Source organism: Dermacentor albipictus, chromosome 3 (genome assembly GCF_038994185.2).
Source record: "Dermacentor albipictus isolate Rhodes 1998 colony chromosome 3, USDA_Dalb.pri_finalv2, whole genome shotgun sequence".
In the NCBI taxonomy this organism is placed as follows: Eukaryota; Metazoa; Arthropoda; class Arachnida; order Ixodida; family Ixodidae; genus Dermacentor; species Dermacentor albipictus.
The window spans coordinates 85177962-85202763 of record NC_091823.1 but is presented as its reverse complement, the minus strand read 5'-3'; the positions used below and the strand labels follow the sequence as shown (position 1 = coordinate 85202763).

The 24802-nt window shown below is 41.9% G+C and overlaps 1 protein-coding gene across 1 annotated transcript in view; it reads right to left on the bottom strand.

Moving 5' to 3' along the window:
• The window catches only part of LOC135898944 (zinc finger protein ZFP2-like), a 42953-nt gene extending 18151 nt beyond the window's left edge, over positions 1 to 24802 (bottom strand). The window contains exons 1-3 of the mRNA XM_070536462.1: positions 24119 to 24802; positions 18962 to 18997; positions 8859 to 9264 (exon numbers count right to left, since the gene is read on the bottom strand). Coding sequence (XP_070392563.1) covers positions 8859 to 9264; positions 18962 to 18997; positions 24119 to 24161 — 485 coding nt within the window. The 5' untranslated portion in view covers positions 24162 to 24802. The remainder of the gene's footprint in view (positions 1 to 8858; positions 9265 to 18961; positions 18998 to 24118) is intronic.

Genomic DNA, 24802 nt, shown 5'->3' with positions numbered 1-24802 from the left:
CCCAAGCCTGAAAAAAAAAAGGAATAATTCTAGGTATTAGATTCAAAATAGCTCAGCATAGGAATGGTCAAGGCACCTGCCAATTGTGTTTTTGATAGCACTTTTCGAAATACTAATGAGCTTCCATGCAACTAAGCATCTACGCATCATTTCTACCATAGTACACATAACATATTTCAATAGATTTCATAGCTAATACCAGCATTACATAACTAGCTGCTACTGCAGTATACACATAGACGCTGCTGATTCCACAATTACATTTCATCATGCAGCAGCATTAGCTGCAAATTATATCTCCATGAAAGGCAACTTAATCATTCACTGAGTAAGAGGTCATGATGTCTAAGCCCTTTAATGTGCGCCTCATTACCCAAGGTAGGCATGTTTGATATGCAAGCTATCAGGTTGGCTGAGCCTTCACATTATGGAACATCACCATGCACTACTATTTAATTACAACAAACATCCTCATGACTTTCGTTTCTGCAAGCAATAACATCTTAATATACTAGAAAACAACCTATTCAATCAATGTTTGAGTGTCTTGCACAGTGACATGGCAATATGATGTAGACCACATCATGTACAGTTCTTCCTAGCTTGCCCACCACAACGGCGCATGACATGCTGCAGGCAAACATATCTTCTCATCCAGTGACTCCTCACAAGGTCCACATATGCAGTTGGCATTCTGCTTCACTGCAGAATGGTGATCTGTTCTGAAGCGACTGCTCAGCTGACCAGTATGCACAAAGGGCACGAAGAAAACTGTACAGCAGAATGGTCACTTCCTCATGTGATATGCAGGTGCAACTTGAGGTTTGACTTAACCAACAAGCTCGGAGGGCAGAAGCAGCATCACAATTCCTTTGCGCATGTGCTTGTGGGCTATGAGGTTTCACTGGCATGGGATAGCATAGCCGCAGCAGTCACAGAGGTTTTGTGTTGACAATGCCTGCGTGCCTCCTGCTGCTGCATGAAAATAATTATGTGAGCCTTTTGCATACTATTTCACACTGACACAAGAAAAAAATAAAATCAGGGAAGATTGAAAAAAAGCTTTTTCTTTCCATCTGAGGGCTCTAAAGGAGGAACATCTACAAAAATGTCAATAAAATGCAATTTTCTTTTTCTAAAAGTCACTGCATAAGAAAAGGTCACTCATGTTGCAATATACATTAAATAAAACAGCAGTTGGCAACCAAGGCACATGGACTGCGCAGGGTTGTGTTGCCCTGCCAGCCAATCATAGAAGCAAACAAAATTTTCATCATCCGACCTTTTCAAGATGGCATTGTACTTAATACCCCAGGAGCATCCAGTGTTCTTGAAAAGTCTTTTCATTGGTGGAAGTGATGAGGTGTGCGACAGACACAGACAAAGTGTATGGAGTCTGAGCATTTCACTCTTCAAAAGTCCGTGGTACAATTAATTTCACTGCTGATCCCGTTTTACTCATGAAATTTCACTGCCAACTGAAATAAAACTTCACAATAGATAGTTGCAGTGAAGCAAGCAGTTTATTTCAGTTCAATAAAGAATTAGGCTTTCACCATTCCACTATAATAGACGAGTAAGAAAGTATAAAATTATGTGCTTATAATTTTATTTTTGTGGTCACTGCCTTGTTTAGGTAACAGGGAAAGTTTGAAGTACAAACTATTTTCAGCCTCGCGAAAGAACAGTGAGTGGGGTTACGAGGGCCTGGGTGGGGCTTCACTGCAGACTTAAGTTGTATCCAACTACATACCTTAATCACACTGCCCAAACATGTGTGAAGGCAATGTGAAATGTGTAGGAACACCACAACCAGTACAACTTGTTGACTTCAAATGAGCTCCTAAATGCACTTGGTGTTCTACTGCATTTTGTTACAGTATTTCTTTCTTGCTTGCATTTATTCTAGCAATGGTATTTGAGTGCATCCTTTTAAGGCATTCATTTAGTTCTAAGAATACAAGCGTGTTCATGAATGCATCACACCTTTATTGACTGTGGTCCAAACCAAGAAAAACACAATCTGTGTCATGGCCTGCATGACCATGTGCTGCAGTAGAACATTGTCATAATGGATGTATAATGCCTTTGTCATAATTATGTTCAATTGCATATCACTGATGACATCAGATGCCTTGACTCTGTGTAAAATTCATGCAATCTTGTGCAAAATCTCCAAACTGTACGTAACATGTTTGGTAATTCATATGCATAGATGGGAATAGGTCAAACATTTGCGTCATGAAATCACATGTGCCATAAATCTTTAGACATGTATTGTATTTAACGTATGTAAGCGACCTTAAAGGGCCACTAGGTTTGGCCATTTTTAACTAACAAGTGTAGAATATCTATGATGCATTGACAATCGTGTCTGCAAAGTATTACAGCGCTGCTCACCATGAGAACAGCTGAAATTTCATAACCAAACACCGCATGCCTTCCTCCTTGAGAAAGCTTACTGCGTGTTGGACAGTCACAGCTACACGCACAAACACCTCGTCACAGTGCATGATTCGTCACTCACCATGGCAAATCATGCAATGCGGAAGGCACAATGCCGCAAAAGAAGGGAAAAAGGAGGTGGGGCTTGGTGCTGCAGTATGTCCCTTGACTGTGGTATGGGAGAACACAGGGAAGGAACAACACTTGGGATAATACTAGAGGCAGAGAGAGAGTGAGTCTCCATTAGCAGAGAGGCTCACCTCCTGGTGGCACGATAACAGGACAGTTAATTCCTTCTTTCTCTAATAATGAACTGATTTAAAACGCTCTTTAGACGGTAAAACGCTCTTTAGACGGTGTTTTACAGCTTCCAAGCTGTCTATAACCAAAACTTTCAATGGGGCCTGGTCAGCTAGCATCCAACTTTTCAAGCTAGACTATTTGTGGAAGACTGCAAAATTTACACTGAAGCCAGACCTCCAAATGATGATGTCATTCTTAATAAACTCTAATTAAAAATAAATCAGTGGTGTAGTAGGTGTTTGGCATCTGATAAAGTCTTGATAAAACAGATTTCAGAACCACACCACATGTGTCAGTCACAAGAAATTTGTGCAATTGTAACAATGAAACTAGTTGTGTCAAGCAGACAAGTCCAAGTGTCTTGGCACCACTGTAACATTTCATGTTAGCTGAATAGCCCTCATGGAGAACACTATGGCAAAACTAACGATTACATAACAAGCTAAAGAAAGGAAAATGATAGTTGTAGTGTTATTAAAGAGACGGAGAGACAGCACTATGAATTATAGACTGCTAGTTGAGATTAAAAGGTGACAAAGTCATGCAACTTGCAGAGCAGATAGCCAGTGGTCTATTACAGTGACGGAAGTTCAGGATGGCAGGGGATTAAGTATTGCGATTTGGTGAGGAATTTTCAAGCGGAAGGAGGAGCCAGCTGATGCAAGACAGGGGTAACTGGAGATTTTTGAAAGAGGCATTCATTCTGCTGTGGACATAAATTAGGATGATGAAGCAGAAACAAATTTAAACGGGTCCTGCACCACTAGAAACCACAAGAAATGCATTTGAAGTTCAATTAGACTACTTCAGAAATCTTTGCTACAGAAACTACTCAAATACATTCGGCAGAAGCAGAGTTATTGGCAATCAAACATCCCCGCCGTGTTGCTTCCACTCCTTCTTTAATGACTTTCACTATAAGGTTACGACGGAGCAGGCGTGCCCACAATGCTTCGCCTACGGAATGTCACCATGGTGTGCAGTTCAAAATTGATTTTGGATGTTCACGCAGACGCCACTGCTTCCTGTTTTGGCACCTACGATGCGTCAAATGCGGGTGTCCTCAGCGAGCCCCAGTGCGCTCAGCCAGCAAACTCGTCACGGCACCCTGCGGTGGCCGCAGTATCCAAGTTATGAACCAGAGCACACCTGCATGCAACTGCAGTACGTGTGTGTAGCGTATGCTATGAGCACAACAGGGCTTGAGTGCTCATATGCTCCAGTCTGGCCATGCTACGCAGTGCGGACCAGCTTCTTCCTGCACCAGCTTGACTGACATATGGTAGCCACATCCAACTTGCGCCTTTTAAAGCACTGTCAATAGCGCAACATGAAGCGAAGTCTGCCAAGGCGTCTCCCCAGGAGCGGCCAGGAGTGAGTGCTCATGCATTGACAAGTATCATGTGGTCTGACCTTAAGTTTCGTGTGGTTCAAGGCTAGATGCGAGTGTTCACAACTAGCGAGACCTGACACCTACAACACTGATAAGCAGGGTGGCCACAGTTTAATTCCTACATGGGCCACAGCAGCTGAGCGGGAGCAGACAAAAGTTAGCTTCTTCTGGAAGTACGCAATTATTATGAAACTTTGAAAGCAGATTTTCCCTTACTTCAGCCTTTTTATTAAACTGCGTCAATAAATACACACAGTAACAATAGGAATAAGCACACTGATCCAAATACCACTCTTGATTGATGTCAGCTGGTGGCCTATAGCAGCCGCATATGGGAATCTTCTATATTACAAAATAAAGCTTCCAGAAAAGAGTGAGGAGCAGGTTCCTGTCGAAAAGCGAGTGTTCTTGAAAAGAGAAGTGCTGACATGTTCACAGCAGTGTATGCTATCAGTCAACTGTTTTTTTTTTTTTCACCAAGCCCAAAGGGTGGTTCAGGACCACTTTAACCTTTTATTGGTGAGTGTTGCCAAAAGGCAACATACCCCCCCCCCCAATTTTTTTTTTCTTATTGAGTTTCAGGATTAAGTACGAAGCTTCTAGTTAAACATCTTTAGCAAATACTGACTGACAGGCAGCAAGTGTCGTTTGTTGGTTTAGAGCAGGAACATTGGACAAGAAGTTTGGCACGCAACTCACTGTTTTGCAGTGGTGCCACACATGTGATGTAAAGGAAATGAAATGTACATCTATGGTTCACATATGATGAGAGCTGTCTATCAAAATTGAAAACAAAGCCTCAGGCAGCTCGGGGTGAAGCCCACTTCCAGTTTCTGACTGTGGTTTTCCCCCTACTGCTGAAAAAATTTCTGCAACATCTTTTTTGTTGTTGATTATGCTTAATATCTTGATGTGTTTTGCACATTTAAATAGAAAATAAATATTTTTTCTGGGTATTTACATGTCTCATCCTTAAAGTGTTAGGCCTGTAAAGATATGGTAACATCTCTGGAGATAAAGCTAACTGCGGTGTACATGCTCCTAATGTTGGTGCATGTGCGCGAGGTATGACACTCATATAAAAGACATTTGTTTCCAAAGCTATAAGAGCTGCAGAAACACACATTGCTTTTTTATTCCGATAGCAATTATATGCATGCTTGAAGCGTGTTCACACCATCGCCACAGGTGCTGTCATAGGTGTACGCACTGTCATGCTGTCCCGGTATTGACAGCACATGCACTACTCATTCACTTAGTGTTAGAGTGTCTCCAGAGATGCAGACTGCATTTGGCTGCAAAAACGACAAGGTGAAGTGGATGCACCACCTGTGCTTCTCTCAATTGGCTTGATGGCAGAGGAGGAACAGTATTCTGCCTTTCGCTGCTGGCAAGAACATTGTGTGCACGCACACAACTTTTGAGTTGCTGAGTGTATGCACCAGTCTAAGCTGAATTAATAGTATACGTATAGCTAACATTATCTAATATTTCAGTGGGTGCTGACTAATGCCAACGGTTTCCGGTTGGTCTCATCTTGTGCACTTTCGAGGTGCGACGCATCCAACACCACTGGTGGCGATCCCCGTCACACCAGTGTTGCAGGTGAGGATGATTGTGCCCAGCAACACTTGCCCTGCGTGCTGTGTTACACCAACACGCCACACCCACTTACGGTTAGAACGTTGTCTGAGGAGTTGGAGAGCAGTGCTAAACCTTGCAATCACTGTCGATGCTTTGCCCTTTGGGTGAAACTGTCCATGTTTTTTAACCCACTACTAAAGAAAAACGCAGTGACACCATTTTATATGGAAGCAAGGGGACCTCTACTCTTTCAAACAGGGAAAAAAAAAAAGAAAGGAATGGCTACTATAGAGCAATGACAGGATTAGTGCTTGTGGACAAGATTATATATAAATGAAAATTAGACGGGCATACCCAATAGTAGGCATAAGAGAAGTGTTAATGAGCTACAGAGTAAAAAAAAAAATTGCTTGAAGCACTCATATTTCACAGCGTAAGCTGTTATGGGCTCATTCTAACAGGCGTTTCAGTAGGAATGGTGTCCAACCGACCGACCGACCGAATTTTTCTTCAATTGCGAGGCTTTTCTTTCGAGGAACCCGTATGGGTTTCCTTTGTAGCAATTGCTACGATTGGATGGATGTCTCATTTTCCCTTTATTATATAAGGAAATGTTGTGCCAGCATACAGTAGTTTACTCAGGTGAGTAAATTAAAAAAAAATAGTGGACCAAAATTTGCTGTGTACAGCATAGCTTTTATGAAAAGGTATAGTTGAAAGTTTTACCACATATCACGTGCTTTGAATCTAAGTCTCCTACAAAATTTGGCCATCAGCAATATGTAAGAATAAGAAAGACCCTGGAGTGTTCTGCATACTGCACAAAACACAGGGAAGTAGCAACTGAGCAGTCATTTTGTGCCCTCCAGGACACACAAATACGTGTGCAGGGTTGCACTGACAAGTGTGACAGCTTACATAATTGAGCCTTCTGTATTTCGTGATGTGTGGTGGTAACTCTGTGCATGTGTCTTAAATCATTTGTGCTGACTAAAGGCTGCATGTGCCACAACCCTTAAAAAAGTACTGTAACACATTTTGGAAGCATCCTAACCTTTACCACACCCTTCCTCACATGTCCAAGCATGACACTTAGTATGAAGGTTGGAAAGCTCAAGAAATGTTGATTTAATGCAATAGTTGGCCTTTATATGCCACACCTGGCGTCATGAACGTTATCATGACCCCATGACCATGAGCAAAATTTGGTGACGCCATGTAACAATAAGGATGACTATGATGAGATTGCTCATTAAAAATGTGAAAAGTGTGGCACAATTTTTTTCCGGCTGTGCTAATTTGTGGCGGCTGCAGTCATCACAGGAATGCAGTGCATCATTATGTTGCGACATATCCATCTCCTTAGTAGCGAAACTAGTTCACGAAACAAAGTATTAGTAAATTATTTATGGCACTTTTGATAGCTGCCATTTATTGTATTTACTGTATTTATTACAGGGTTTACAGTGCTGGGACCTTTATTTAATGCAAAAACATGACAAGTCAAAAATGTTATGTGAGAAGTACTTCAAGTATTTGCTTCCATGGCTCTGCAGTGATACTATATTTGTGATAGAACAATTACAGCTCTGAGCACATCCAAACATGTCAACAGCCCATAACAGCTATTGCTGCAAAGAAAGGGGCTATTAGGCTCAGAAAGCGTATTATGCTGCAATATGCAAAGGTGTTTAAACATTTTCCAGTATCTTAGGATTTGTTAATTGGACATTCCCACGACTTGGCAAATTAGCTCTTAGGAACAATGTGAGGAGAATAACTCTCTTGGTGCGCCTGAAAAAGATTCCCAAGTTTGCAATAGTTTTCAATTTGGACAGAGCACCTCGGCACAGAAAAAACAACCAAGTGATGAGATTAGTATAGTGCTCAGCAATTCAAATGCAATAATTTGACCGCATGGTGGCTGGCACATTTAGCACCACCAGTGAGTGTTGCGTCATCAATGGAAAGTCAGATGCAGTCACAATGCATCACAAAGGCCCTCACATTTACACTATATCCTGATGCATTAGCTCAGTGTCCCCAGCACCCACAAGTTATGCAAAAAGCAATAGCAGCATCTGAGCCTCGCATATGAACTGCTGGGCAACATCAAGCAAAACAAGTAAAAGCTCGTAATGAGTGAGTCTTTTAATGCATGCCTCAGTGTTAATATGCTATGTCCTAACATGCAGAAATGTTACAAGCACATAAGCACTGGTGAAAAGAAAGCAGGAGAAATTCTCATGTTAGTCTTTAAACTGACTATTTTGTCATAAGATAATAAACCAACTTGTTTGTTTGGTTTCAGCATCTAAGTGGCCTTAGCATTAAGAAGAAAAGCTCTCCTAACAATCAAGAAACTAGAGGCTTTCTTATTTCCAATAGTTGAAGGAGCTTGATGTGGGTGAGTTGGTGTAACATACTTGAAGAAAAAACAGCGCAAAGGAGACGAGGCGAAAAGAAGACAGGTACAATGGACAGGTGCTATTATTTGTGAAGACAGGTTTTATTTCCAATAGCATGTCATTTACTTAAAAGGTATGCACACTGACTCCTTAGTATTACTACTACTGAATTGTGCCATTGTATCTCATTGATGCATCACGCAATGCCTTTTGAGAGTTACTCATGTACTTCATTCTCCTACTACTATCTCCCCATGGACATAAATTGTATATTTCCTTTTCACTTCCGCCTACTACGTCACGATTTTATGCATACATCTACAGAAGTGCTTCATTTTCTCAGATGTTTTGATGCTTACTACCTGTTTATTGATAGGGTTTATTAACCTGTGTTACTGCTATATGTGTTTATATGTCACGTTTCTTATGCTTCTAAATTTTGTGTATTAACTTTCATGGTATTGTGCGCACTTTAAACATGCTGATAAATGTGTAAAAAGTAGAACGTAATTATATTGTATGCAAAAGAGGTCAAGGCATTGTCAGGCAGTTTAGCCTTTAGCCTTGAGCTTCTCTTTGACACCGTCTAGGGAACCAAATAAACGAAAATTGATATAGCTGGCTCTTTGAAGGACAATAACATCCCATTGCTCTAATGTACCAAGAAGTTTCTCACACGACTACTAAGGTTGCGATGTCCCCTCAAAGAACTACATCATCTACTTCATTGGGTGGTATCCTGGAGCTGATGTGCTCTCATGTGTCTGTTCCACTGACCGCGCTGCACAAAGGCCTTGGGGCAGATTGTGCAGCGATATGGTCGCTCGCCAGTGTGGAGGCGCATATGTGACTTGAGGTTGTACCTTACAGAGAAGCTCTGAAAGCAGACCTTGCATTGAAACGGTCGCTCGCCTGTGTGGAGACGCAGGTGTGACTTGAGGTGGGGGCTTTGTGAAAAGGTCTGAGGGCAGAAGTGGCAATGAAACGGTCGCTCGCCTGTGTGGATCCGGTAATGTACCTTAAGGTTAAACAGCTTTTCAGTCACATAGTCACAGAGATGACAACGGTGAAGGCGTCCCTGCTGAGACTTCTCGTTCTCAGTAGCTGCTGGACGGCTCGAACGCCCCGACACTGCATAAAGAGAATGAGACAACTACCTGAGTATCACATTTCATTTGAAAGTGAAATTGGCAATATGAAATACTACAGAAATGACAACACAGATACTAGGGGTAATGATGAACTTTTTGTTCACTCAGGAGGCCATGTACAAAGTAAGAATTACATGCCTCGCTGCCTTTGCGTGGATGCATGCCTATTCTTCTGTCCCTGCCCTTCTCCCCTTTCCTCCTTCTGTGTGATGGACAGCTGGGCTGTCAGTCGGACATCGTTCTGTACTGCAAGGCCCAGTAATTAGTTTCCATTAAGCCTTTGTTGATCGGAATTGTGCCCTCGCTATTCCAAATGCATGTGGTGCCAAGAGGAGGGCTCCGCTTGTCATGCTGCCTATGATGAGCGTTCGGGTTCGGACAGTTGGGTGGTGCCGGAAGCAAAAAAAAAAGTTGTCCTTCATTAACTCGCGAACACTACTATGTTGTACCATGGCACTATGTTCCCTCTGAAGCCCAAGTGCACACGCTCAGCCACAGACCAGATTATGTGCTGAGCTGCACACACTGCTGACATGCTCCTGCAGCTTGCTAAGCTTGAACCTGTGGGGGCTGCTACACTTATGAGTACTAAGAATCACCACACATTCATGCAACTGAACACATTCACGTGCCAAAACGTCAATGTATATGTTTTATTGTAATTGGTAGGTGTATGCTTCCTACCGCTACTTTAACTGCAAGAGCTAGTTTAATACAACCAGTGTACTCAGTCCAATGCGGAAAAAGCAAGTAATAATGTGACACAGCAATGCAATTACAACACAGAAGAGTACAATACGAATGGTGCAACATAGAATGAATAAAATTGTGATGTATCCATCTAGTACACTGTGCTATATCTAAATGGGCCACTGGGATTATAGTGCACATATGCTCACATGTTCAATTTCACCTGAACAGGCTTGTTACTGCAACATACAACGTGAGCAAGGCACAGCAAATATTTGGATTTTATGAATGTGAAAACACATACAGGATACCAATATTGTTCTACAGATCTGCTATCAGAGACTGGCACAAGTGCTATTCAGAAAAGCCTTTTTTGAGAACTAAAAAACATGATTGGCCAATGCTCAAGCTGCTTGTACAAAAACATACAGCTGTCATTACTCGATTCAGTCAACATGCACTTTTATACACATATTTTTAGAGAAACGTGTTGTGCCAATGCCTGCAGAATCAGTAGAGTAGTTACAATTAACTCGTAGAATGAAATCAGCACATGGACATTAACACATGGGTTAAAATTTAAATTACCAATTAATATTTGTTATAAGTACATTCAATATCACTATTACATGAACTTCCAACTTCCATCAATGAAGAACATACAACACAATAAAGCTCTAATAATAGTGATAGAAAGACAGGAAGAAATCAACCTTATTCACAAACAATTACAGTAGTTAAATGCCATTAGCCAAATAATTAAATTATGAACTAGAATTAACAATGCACATTCACTAATCACATATTTCAATTAGCACTCTGAAATGGACAGAAAAAACTGAATTCCTACTGAACATTCACCTTAATCACTGTAAAAGAACAGAATGAAAAGATTCAGAAAAAAATAATAATAAAGGAGGCTTCAAAATTAAGTATATGTACTAGAATCCAGGGGGAAAAAAAACATAAGCCTCACAGATAAATATCACATATCTTTTATTGCACATGTAAAAACAACACTGAAAGCTCAAGTCACACAGATGCAGAAAAATTTCATGCAATTAACTAAAACTAGCATCACACATTCTAAATGTAGTACATGGTGGAAATAAGGATATAACATTAAAAAAGTTATGGGATTTTACGTGCCAAAACCACTTTCTGATTATGAGGCACGCTTTAGTGGAGGCCTCCAGAAATTTCGACCACCTGTAGTTCTTTAATCTGCACTTAAATCTAAGTACATGGGTGTTTTCACATTTCGCCTCCATCGAAATGCTACCGCCGCGGCCGCGATTCAACCCCACGCCCTCGTGCTCAGTAGCCCAACACCATAGCCATTGAGCAACCACGACGGGTATATAACATTCTCCACCTACCAGTGACAAACATGTAGGGGGAGGAAGTGGGGAACAAAGGTCATAACAATGAACTTCTCAGGCCACCATCAATACCATATGCACAGCTTTTGTCAAAAGAAACAAAGTCGCTGTGTTAGTCACAGAAGCTGAGTATGAGACATCTTGTCAGCCACCAGCTGCAGTGGAATTGCTGAAAGCTCCGGAACGGTATATGAACCCTATTCACCATTTTTCACAGTTTTCAAGCACCTAGAGTTCCTCAGAACTAAGAAAATGCACTTGTATAGTCATATTGGCCTTGTTCCTTTTGACTGAAGCTGTACACATCGTACAACGCATACTCGTACACAGTTTTACCCAGTAAATGTCCAGCTGGTATCACAATGTCCTGACACATTTTACGAAAAAAAAATGGAGAGAGAGGGGGGTGGGAGTGGGGGGCAAGATGTGGCAGAATGTCTAAATTGATTAAGGCATGCTCCAACTGAACAACACCAGGTTTACAGATGCACCTGAAGAAAAAGTGACATGGAAGGTATTCAAGCTGTAAAAAGTTTACCAAATAATGAAATCATTGCAGAGAATGAACACCTAGAATGAGCCTTCAAATCGTCAAGCCAATGCAAGTCTGCTGCAAATGGCTTGGATGAAAGCACTGGTATTCATTCTATCCAGGAATGAAGCATGGAATAATTGCCATGAACAAAGTTAACTGAGGTGTTAATTGTGCAGATAAGGATTATTGTGCACTACAGCATCCCCAGACTATTTTCTGTGGTGTGGTGTGATCTTAGCCAGATTATTCACTAGTGTTTCAAGAGGGACTTTGCAGATGAATACTAAGTCAAGATAAAACAATTAATTAAGTGTTCCGAGGTTGCTTTTAGAGCAAAAGTGTTCATAAATGAGAAGATGATGTAAACATAGGACAGGAGTGATGGCCACTTTTCCCCTTCTGAACTACTGTATGGCAAAGGATTGATTAATGCGGAAGAAAAGGATTCTGATGAAGCAATGAAATAAGTTCTCGCATGACTGTGTCCACCAGTAGTGCTCTTGACAGCTTAGCAATAACCTTAAAAAAGCATCCACATACTACTTGTTCCTCAGCACATGAGATATTTCAAGTCACAACATTAATAACTTATTTAAAGTGTACAATTAGAATTCTTGTGCATACATAAGCATTTCTTCACTCATAAACATGCTGAAATATGTGGCAGAATACTTTTAGAACAGCAACATAATCGTAAAACACTTAACATTCAAGATTAATCATGGCTGAGCATTTTGCTGCACAAAGGTCCTTAAATAAGAAAGAAAGTCCTAAGATGAAGGAATTTTATGTGAACATGGCCACTGTAATGTGGCCAACTCATTGGAATGTGCACCCCTGTATCATTCAATAAAAATGGCCACACCTCTGTTCTAATGTGATGGAGCAACGTTTAATTTCAGAATATGTTTTTTCCAATATATCTACACACATGACTTGTAACCTACTTTGGTGTAAAATTAGGATGTTGTGTGATTATGTTGTTTCCTCGGTTCAGTGTTCCATGTAAATGATTTGGAGCAGACAGGGCAGCAGTGTGGTTGCTCACCTTTATAAACGGGCACATGTGAATTCAGTGTGGACCTTTGTGAGAAGCTTTGAGGACATAAATGGCATTGAAATGGCCGCTCAACAGAGCGAGTGCGCAAGTGTTGCAAAAGGGTGGGCATTACTGAGAAGCTCCGAGCTCATAGGTGGCAGTGAAATGGTTGCTGACCTGTAGGACCCTGATTTGTACTTTAGGATTAAAGAGTTTATCAGTCTTATAGACCCAGAAGTTACACCGGTGTAGGCGTCTCTGCTGCGAATTCTCATCCTTGGCAGTTGCTGGATCGCTGGAATGCCTTGGTGCTGCGCAAATAAAACATCACAGGTTATCGGTGTTCCTTTAAAAATTAAACTATAGCTATGATATGAAGAAATGAAGCAACATAATACTAATGCTAATGATGACCTTTTTCTTAATTCAAGAAGTTTTGAGGGTGATTTCAGATAATATCAAACACAACATGGCTGGTCAACCACATTGATTTGCTCAACAATTTCACATGTAATTGATAAATGACAGAGTTTATGAAGTTCACACATATTTTCACTAAGAAAAGATTTTCTGAATTGTAAACGAACATAATGTGACAGAATGTGAAGAGAATGCTTGTTTGCAATAAGACAACAAAGAGGCTCAAACACAACATTGTTAATAAAAAAAGAAGGAAGGTCTATACTAGAACCAAGATGCAATACCCTTTGCAAGGCAGCAGTTGAGCTGAGTGGCTGCAGCGCATCGGATTATCGGTATTCGATTGGTGCCAGGATTTGCGCGTTTTTGGATGCCACTTTTCACCGGAGGGTTCCTACCACAATAGCGTTTCGCGCAGAGGGACATGCTATCGCAACTTGACATATTGCCGGTCACTACGTTTGCAGCTCACAGCGCAACAAAGGCGATTCATGGTGCTCACGAAAAGACACACTGAGACTGACCGCAGAGCTCTCAAGATTAATGTTGTAACGCAAGCAGACAACATTTGTTGTGTGCCGGAAGTGCTTAAGTGTATTGAGAAATTGATCTTGTGCATTCTCTTTCTGTTACTTTCTTTTTATAGAAACAAATTGACTAACATTCCAACTATTACGAACAACATTTGTTCACCATTAAGTTGGAAAAATTATTGATGACGTGCCCTGAGCAGCCAATTCGATAGCTCGCCCTACTGATGTCATTAGCGCAATTTACGTCAAATTGGTAGGTGCAGCTGATAATTTAGCCGAGCAGTGTCATGCGATTGGCAGTGATGCACGTTTTTAAAACTATATAATAAATTACACGCCTTACATGCACGAGAAGAAATGGGGTTAATCGAGGGGCCCGGTTTTTATTAGTTATATCATGAGAAGCCAACAAAGATACTAAGGAAAACATAGGGAAAATTATTTGTACTTAGTAATTAAATTAAATAAATGATAAATTAATGGCAAAGAAAGTGGATGAAAAAACAACTTTCCGCAGGTGGGGAACGATCCCATGTCTTTGCATTACACATGCGATGCTCTAACCAACTGAGCTACTGCGGCGCGGTTCCCCATCCACTTTCTTGGGTATTTATGTATTACTGCTATAACTAACCTTGGGAGTGTTAGCCAGCGCCACCACTCACAAACCTTGGCGGCAGATGTGGAACATCCTTTCTGCAGCAGGCGTCACGAGAACGTCACGAGTGCGCTTTACGCGGAGCACTTAGATGCGTCAATTAATGATCAGAAGGACCCACTCTAACAATTCAGTAATGTTTGTACAAAATCGTCAAAATCATTTCAGGGTTCCTTTAATAGGCTTGTGGCTAGTAGCAAGTCACATGTCAGTGGCACTTGACAGTTTGAATGCAAGAACCTTTTAAACTTTCTTCTTCATCGTCACCAGTCTGATAATTACAATGTCCGCTACAAACCTCTTTCACGCCAACTTGTGTCACTGGGTATGTGCCACTCGGTATGCTAATCTCATTAACATCAACATATGTGAGATGGATTCTGCCAAAATTTGAATGTGATTAGCACTCTGTGGGAGTCTCACACTCTTTCATGGGACTGCAGTGCACTACTACATGCCACAATGGTCTGGTCACAAAAGATGGCAACACGCCCAGCACACTGACGGTGCACGAGCAGTGGAATCGGCAGAATAAGGTTTCTGCCTGATTGAGTGGGCTCGGTTAAAATTTAATTTGTGGACACCAGGCACCAGCGTCTGGTTTTTCTTCACCCACAAATTGGTCACTCCAGACTTGGTGTCACCACTCTCAGCTCCGGGTACATCAGCCATTTCACTGGGCCTACCGCCGCAAAGAGCTCGAGCCCAGCTGTCTTCGCAGTCCGTCTTCTATCCAGTCAGCCATGGCCTCAGCTTCCCCCGATCAACTACTATTATCAGCTCCACTACCCTGCGATACCGAGGTCTTTGCTCTCAAGTTCCCGGAGTTCTGGTCGTCGGAACTTTGGTTCATCACCATCGAATTTTACCTCACATTTTTAGCTCTCATGTATCAGTTTTCTCTTGTCATTTGTTCAATGACACCCCCCTTACTCAATACTCTCTTGGGGCTTGTAAGGTTCTTTGAAATAAAATAAAATCCTTGTTCCGTCGCCGCCGCCCCAGTTCACAGTTGACCATGTTCGACCATATGTCGTTGGAGCACTTCCACTTATTACTGCTGCGATTGTTCACATTGTTTTATGCTTGCCGCCTGTCGACCGCCCCTATGATCATCTTAAGGTGATGCTTATCCAGCACAACACTGAAATGGAGCAGCATCAATTACAACAACTTTTTAATTGGAGGAGCTTGGCAACCGCAAACATACCAACTTGTTGCGTCACATGCAAGCCTTGGCTGGAGACCTGGCTCCTTCAACTGACGGCACACTTCTCAGGGAACTTTTCCTGCAGCGCCTTCCACCGCAGTTGCGCATGATCCTGACCACACCTTCATTCTTGACGTTGGAATCTCTGGCCCAGTTGGGCGACAAGATTAGATGTCGGTTTTTCCACCTAGGCCACAGTTCATCGCCCTCCTGACCCTCTGTCCCACAGCATGGGCAGTGGCGACAGCTATGCACGTCTCCTCAAAGCTAAGGAGGAGCTCACACAGCAAGTAGCGTGACTGACAGCTGAGGCCGCTGCCATCCGGACACGCCAGCCGTGTTCTTTGTCACGACCTCGCACCACCAGCCCCGGTCACTCTGAACACTGTTCTCCTCCTCCCATTACACTTTGCTGGTACCACTGTCACTATGACTCTAATGCAAACGATTGCCGCCAGCTCTGCTCCTACGCAGGAAACGGTTAGGCCAAACACTGACAACGACCACTGTTCCTGGCCCTGGATCCAGCCGCCTTTTCCACGTCACTGGCCACATCACCAAGCTCCGCTATATCGTTGACACAATACCTCACATTCAGGACTTTACGTCAGCACTGCACGGCTGCACCATTTTTAGCATTTTCAACATTTTTCGAAACCTAGGCAGCATCCAGCCACGCCCCCTTTGACACATGCTCGAGATCTGTGCCTATCCTAAACTGAAAAAAAAATTTTTTTCAACGCCTATTCTTTGTCACGTTTAGTGGAATGGCTGTCACTCATCTGGCAACAGTGAAAACCTAGCTAGCATATTTCACTTAACCAAACTACAGCCACTGTAGCCAAACGAATCCTAAGACGCAGCTGGATTACTCGCAACGTGCGGCGTTTTGCTCGTGCTTCGGTGTGTTTTCGCGGACAATCGAATTTGTTTATACTTTGATGGTGGTTGTTTAGCGGTAATGCAATGACGAAGCCAAAGAAGTGCTTTAAAAAACGTCTCTTCCACGAAAACCGGCATGAGTCAATCTCCAATGACGCCAATTCTCCGCAACACAATCCAGGAGTGGGCACCGTGGCCACCACGTGCGCGTCTGCATCGAAGCTTTCGCGCTCGGCGGAACACTTGAAGCGGAACGCCGGTGTTTCAGCAGCTCTCAAAGCCTGAGTTTCTCCAGAAATGTCTCCATGGAAAACCTCAGAACGCGAATGAGGAGTTCAACAACGTTGTATGGGAGCGCGCTCCGAAGAATGTCTTTCTTGGCCTCAAGACGCTTAAAATAGCGACAATGGATGCTGTGCTAACTTTTAATGACCACAGCATTGCTCGAGCCAACATTTTGAGGTCATTCGGAGTTTCTCCAGGACGGTTCACAGTCCAGTGGTTGCGCGAAGCTGACTGGCGACGACTGTACTTTGCAGAGAGGGCTACAAGACTGGTCACTAAGGAGGCCCAGAAAACAAGGCAGCTAGCACAGAAAAGAAGTGTTGATGATGGAGGGGACTACCAGGCTGGTGGCTATTGAAAAAATGCGCCAGAATTCATTTCTATAGTCCTATATTGCAATATAGCTCTTTCTTCCACTTCAAAGGCAATTATCTCAAAACACTAAATTTTGCTGCATTTGACCCTTTTTTTCAGAAACTACAAGCGCTATGGAGATAATATTTTCCAGATATTGAGAAACCATTACAGGCAGCCTACTGAACCAGGATCATAAATATTATTGCAGGGGATTTTTATTTACAGGCTATTTACTGCAGATTTTGGCTCTAAAATTGGGTGGGTCCAGTAAAAAAAAGAAAGCAAAAAAACTGATTTTTAAAATATTATTATCCTGGTTCAGTAAGACTACCTTACATAGCTGATTACAATGACACCAAGGTTAATGTTCTAACCCCAGCAGATCATGAGAAAAAGGGTCACGAACATAGCCTAAAATGCATGGCAAGAATAGGACCCACCCTGTCCCCTTAAAGTAATGGCTGCCTCATCAAGTCATTATGTTATCTGCCACAGGCAATTTTTAAACATGAAGTGCAGCTAAAAAAAGCACCCTGTACTACACTGTATCATGGTGTTGTCTGAAAATGTTTAACCTCAGCTCAGATTTCTGGGTTCCGCTACATCTTGACATAATGGAAGAACTTGCAAGATTATGCTGGAACATTCTGCGATGTCACTTGGTTGTTCTACAATGCACTAAGAGCATACAATAATACTTCTGCGTTCTTATACACTTGAATGCCATGCAGCATACTGCACACATATATAGGTTCCCAATTCAGACTTTATTTAAAACATAAAAGTGCACCTACATGGCTGGTGACCTGCTTGGTGGTATAAGAGTGCTGTGTCTTCAAATGTGTGTTCAAGTGAGTGGTTTGGCACGAAGGATTCAAAGCAGATTATGTAGAGGTGTGGTCACTCTCCTGTGTGAATATGCAAGTTTTCCTTGAGGTTGTAAGTTATGGCACACTTGACTGGTCAGTTAGGAATGCTACATGAGAATGCTAAAAAGGTCGTGTAGGATAGTCACTCAGTTTTACTGTATGAATAAGAATGCTCCAGTAGTGATGATGAAGCCATATTTAACTGCTAAACCCATAGACCTATAACTGTCTTACATGACCAGTCGAATATGTTGTTACAAAAAAGCTCTGAGAGCAAAACTAGCATTCAAATCCTCACTTCTCATGGTCGCACATGCCTACAGAGCAGGCTTTAACGTGCAAAGGTCTGAGGGCAAAGTCTCACTGAAACAGTCCATCGCATGTCTGGATGTACAGGGTGGATGTACAGGGTGGACTTTCTCAAGAATTGCTGATGGCACAAAGGGGCACTGAAATGGCAGCTAGCCTGTGTGGGTGTGCAGGTGTTTCTTCAGATTACCCTTCAGTGAGAAGCTCTGCAGGCAGAAAGGGCATTGAAATGGCCTTTTGCCTGTGTGGATGTGCAGGTGTGACTTCAGATTTACCTTTTGTGAGAAGCTTTGAGGGCATAAAGGGCACTGGAATGGCCGCTCGCCTGTGTGGGTATGCAGGTGTCGCTTCAGGTCGGACCTATAGGGGAAGCTACGACGGCACAAATGGCATTCAACTGACCGCTTGCCTGCATGGACCCTGGTGTGTGCTTTCAGGCTAGACAGTTTGTCAGTCTCATAGTCACAGGAGTTACAGCGATGGAAGCACCCTTGATGTGACATCTCACCATCTGCAGTTGCTGGGCAGCTGGAAGGCATCGATGCTGCACAAATAAAACAAGACAGGTTTCCTGAATAATGCTTTTCATTTGAAACATGAATAATTATAAAGTGCCAAAGAAATAAAGAAAACATAGATACTAATAGTACAGATCAGCAATTTTTTCATTCAAGAAGTCTAGAAGGTAATTCCTGATCTGATCAGAGCACGGCTAGTTGACAATCTTTTATTTGACAAATGTACTTATATCTAATTGCCCAATGACCAAGTTTGTAAAATTCACACATTTTCGCTAAGAAAAATATATCACATTGTAAAAAACTGTAAAGTAAGAGGATTTGGGCTTTAGTATTAGTGCAAGCTGCTGCTGTAGTCAAATGTGGCAGCCTGAATCTTCAGCAATATCTTCACAGGGCAGTTAGTAAAATAATGCTACAGAAGAGGCTGAGCTCAGTGAGCACATGAGGAAGAGGCAGCAGTGTCTTGTCTCAAGCTTGTATTCACCACATTGTGTGCTGTGGTGGACTATCACATACAATTACAATAAATATATTCAAACTTCTTCCTTTTTTGTGACAATGTTTTGATGACATAAGCAATATTTGACACTTCAAGGTTGCATACATAATGACATCGCAATAAAAAAAATGTAAGTTACTGTCAGCTGTAAAAAAAATTTTTGAAAGTCACAAATGGCCCAACAGAAGCCATTGGTAATGGGTTTGATCTTTAAACCAGGAGAAGTTTTTTTCACTATAAAGTTTTATATCTGAGAAATTTAAAGTGCAATGCAAGAACATGCACTCTGCTGCAAGAAGCGAAAGCCCCAAAGTGAAAAAGAAAAAAGAAAGAAAAGGTTCCTGGCACAAGCATATACACATGATGTCTCCCGTTTACATTGTATATGCAAGAGCAACTTCTTTTTAATGCAGGTTGCAATACAACACACAGTTCCACATTTGAAGAGAAGCACACTTGCTCAATGCAGGTATTTATTTTCTCAGCAATTTCGTGCATAACACTTAGTGAATTTAATTTCTGTGGGCAGCACATGTGCTCAAAGTGGCACCTGTTCGTTGCATCACGATTTCTTGTGAAGCATAAAAGACATGAATAACTATAATAAACAGATACATAAAAAAACACACAATGAAGAAAATGATGGTTCCAACTTTATAAAAAGCTGAACCAGATTATAGCACTGCACAGGCCTGATTTTTCGGCCCAGGACCGCTTTAACTGTTAAAACACAGCTCTTCTGCACTAAAAAATACAATAAATAAAAAATTGCAATCAAAGAAACAAAATAGGTAAATGAAAAGAAATAAAAAGGAATCAGCACACAAATTATTTGCTGTAATAATATATAAATATGCTGTATACATATAATATGTTTTTATATAAACATGCATTATAAAAAACCAGAATATCAGACCATATGCAATTCTGTACAACAGAAAGTTGAATAACAACTGCCTTAATCCGCAATTACTGCTTGAGTGCTGAGGCTGAAGGAACAAGGCAGTGCCTCTTTTAAAGGCACCAAAGAAAACAAGCTGTAAGAAAGAAAAAATGACAGAATTAAAAAAACAGCAAGCTGAATAACAGCCTAATTTTAAGTGAATCCATTTCTTTCGAGCAGTTGTACAATTACTATTTATTGGTAGTAATAAATGAACTTTCAAGTGTGGTCATTCTGCTTCTCTTCGAGCACCAAACACAATAAAATGCTAATGACAGCAAGGCTATATGCTACAAGTGCAAAAATTAATATATCAACAAGAATTAACAAGACAGAAGCATTCATTAAACACTGTCATTTATGTGCTGAAACAGACTTAGTGAATTAGACCCACAATGAAAGTTAAATGCTCAATTATGATAAAGGAAGGTTTACATGCAAAGATAATGAAAAGGCTGAAATGGAATAATAATGTGGGAAAAAGGCCTCCTAAGGAAGTCAGCGTTCTAGAAATTGGAGGGCACCAACACATGAGCTACGTTCTGTTGCAAACCTACCATTTAATGCACATACTTCAGAACTATTTGTTAAATATAATGTAATTAAATTAAACATGCTATATGAATACCCTTTATTACTTTCCTTTTAATCTGATATTGTATAAAATTGCAGTTGTATACAGAGTGAAGCTAACTTGAAACTAAATCCTTCTTTGCACCTTAACAGACATTCGGAACAATGGTATGTAGGCACGGCCGTCCACAAACTATGGCATTAAGTTATTACTTGCCAAAGACAATAAATAAATTCAAGATTTCTTATGAAAACATTTGCACACTCTCTAACACTTCTGTTTTAAGCATGCTTTTAAAAATGTTCACAGTTAAATTACACTTTTTGTAAAATATGTTTTATGTGGATATCATGTTTTTTTTTTTTATTTGACACCGACGTTGAAATGTATTTTTCTTTTACTGCCATGCTGCCTTAGTGAACCGGGGACGTGGGGCTAGTTATGCTGTTTTTAATGCAGCTTTTATTCCCTCGTCCCAACCACTTATGTGAAACTCCATGCATGTGGTAAATAAATGAACTTGAGCCTAGCAGAAAAAAAAATTACATTATATTGTGCACATGCAAAAGAAAAGAAAATTGACTACTGAATAGACCAGTTGCAAAGATGCAGGAAAATTCACAATATACAGCCGCTAACAAAAAGTCACATTGCACAAATTCTAAAGATTGTAGGTAGTGGGGGCTCTGTAAAACGGAATCACACCATAGAGAAGAAAGTCAGCAAGATCTGTAGCACAGCTGGTCTGAAATGCATGAGTAATAGCCTACATTCTTTTTTGCTGCGTTTCTGACGAGAACAGAAAGAATGAAAAAGAACACAACCAATAGTATGAAGGCGTAGAGCCCTTATGTGCTTTCACATTATCAGTAATGCCTCCACACTATCAATTGCATTGTTCATTCTCATTTGTTCTGTTCCAGTCAAAAACATTGTGCAAGAAAATTATGAACATTACCTAGCCCCGTCCATTGCTTTTCTGCGAGTAATTGTGTAATGAGTAGTCTAAGCTGTCGCGATAGTGACCCATTTGTTCATCGAGGCCCATATTAAGAGAGGGTCAAGCAAGCAGGTTGAGGCTGATGTGGAAGGGCTCTATAGGAATGTCAATGGGCTGAAGAAGGCCAGTGGGAGGCATTGGTGGCCTCATGTCTCATTGGCACGGTTCACAGTTGCCACCATACTTCTGCACGGAATAAAGCCCAGGCCAAAAGAAATAACACCGAAAGCGGTCATAATTAAGTACATGTCACACCAAAAAGCGATGCAGTGGATATGTTACGAAGCTGTTGGAGGACAGTGGAGCGCAGGCTCTCAGGGTCACTGGCGAGAACACTGTGGTGTTCTAAAATTCCACTGTACACAGTAAACCTCTGGAGCTGAGTGTCATGAGGCCTCAGAGGTGAGATGGTCTATTATGGTATTTTAGGCAGGATCCCAGTGCTGTTCATCATCACTGAAATGAAGGAAGTCTGTTATCGACAGAGCATAGGCATCGTTGTTGATGTCGCTCAGGTCAGGTGGGTCGGCAGGATATCTGGACAAGCATGCTGATGCAGGTGCCCAGACATATACATTACATAAAACAAGTACTGCTTTAAACACTAAGCCCACCATTCAAGGTAGCTTCTAGGGTCCTCCAATGAGAAAAGCTAGTAGAGCATGTAGTGGTTCGTCACTACCGAAAATGAACAGCCAAGCAGGTATGGAGAAAAGTTGGCAATTGCTCAGACAAAGGCAATGCATTCGTGCTTGGCAATCAAGCAGTTGCACTCCTGGGGAGAACAGCAGATCGTATGCTATCATGCAGTCTTGACCATGCCAGCACTGTCCAAGGACAGCATTCATTCTCTCGCTGCTGGTATCTGTGGGAATTATTGTAGGACCCCATGGGTCAAAGTGCACCAATATAAGAAAATTTGTGGAAAGGAGCATAAGGATAAAAAAGGCTCATCTTTCTTTACAAGGTTGGCAAATGGGTGCTTGATATCCGCCAAATTTAGCATGAAGTGACAAAAGTAGGAACACATGCCAATGAAAAAGCAGATGTCTTTAGCACGGGAGGGCACAGGGTTTAGGTGAGGTGCTGGCATTGTGAACAAGGTGACCAAGCAAAGTTATCTTGCAGCAACGAAAGTGGCATCCGGACAACTTTAGCTGGAAACTGGCACTGCATACATGTTCATAATTGGCGACATGTGATGAAAATACCTGGCAAACGTAGTTGAAAAAATAATGACGTCGTCAAAATAACATGACCAGGTGCAGGAATTTTGCGAGGCTGGCACAAGTGTAATTCAGGAAGAATCTTTCTGAGAACTGAGAGATGAGACTGGCCCATTATCTGGCTGCTTCCACAAATAAGGTTTCTGCGCTCATGTTGCCTAGCATTACACTGGTGCCGCTTAAAGCATGAGAAAGAGACCTAAACACCAGCTTTCGTTCTTTGCCGTTTTCCAGTAATACACACATCTATTCTGGGCATATCCTGAATGAGCCCAAGTATTTGTTGGATAACAGTTCAAGTATGTCTAGTGACCGCAGTCACTTCTTGTGGCAAGACATTTGTTGCGGCACAAATGTAACTTTTGGTAAAAAATTATGCCCAATTCGTGTTGTGGTTTTACAGGAAGTGGCGTACTTTAGTACTCAAGTGCCAGTACTGGCAGGATTCTAGATTTGTAGACGTATAGTATTTTCTGGACAGAACAGCGAGCCCTTTTGTAGCACCAAGCTTTCTAATTTATTAATGGTCATATCTGCTTGCTGTTCACATATTGACAGGTGACAGAATTGTATGGAAACTGAACACAGTCGACATATTAAGAGCACAACACACACCAAGAAAATTTCAATGCCATGCTGCCACATTGTGCGATTGGCTTTCTGTAGGTTGAAGGCTAAAAGGCAGCCTTGTTTTTACACACAAAGTACTTGTATTTGTGTTTTCAGGTATTCAGGTAAAAATCGCAGCTGCAGCGCTGGGTGCATGTGAAATGGCAATGCGATGTTCGCATTTGCGGAAATCGTAGCTGCGAAAAACGCAATGTAAAATCGCACCATGTGAACCGGGCTTAATGATAGTAATGAGAACGCGCATTTATGTACCGCAAGTCTGCACACCGTACCGACAGCGACTACACGCAGTTCCGAGCGTGTGATAAAATCCATGCTGCAGAGCGACAGCGATCACGGCGCGGCGGTTCTTGAGCGCGCGCCGGCTGTCGCACATTATTCGGGAACCATGCAGCGATGCACTTCTTCAGGCCATTGATACTGCGCCTAGAGCCGTCGCGTTCGCTACTCCTATACGCTACAATAAGCAATTTGTAAAACCAAGTTCATCTCTCTCTCGCTCGCTCGCTCGCAGATAACGCGGGCGGCTAGCAGTATAGCGCACTCAGCAAATATCTGACATCTCTACATGCTGCGCCACTGCGCATCGTCGTCAAACGTTACCAAAACCTCGAAGCATCCACAAATTTTATATCTTTCCTTGTGTCCTTTGCAGATTTGCCGATCGACCTTGGGCTAAGGCAACGCTTTATGCAAGCCCCCCTTTCGCCGGCGATTTGTTTCCGCAATCTTTCACGACTAATCAATGCGGTCTCGCAGTCTTTGCAGTCAAGTCGGTGCCGATTTGCGACCTCTTATTTCTGCGGGCCGCCATTACTACAGGCGATGGCGATAGGACTAGCTGGCGCTGATTTATTGACGATGATGATGACCTTGACATCTTTGGCACACACCATGGCACACACCCACTCACGGGGCTTTGCCAAGAGTCGGGCAGATTTTACATGTGTGCCAAA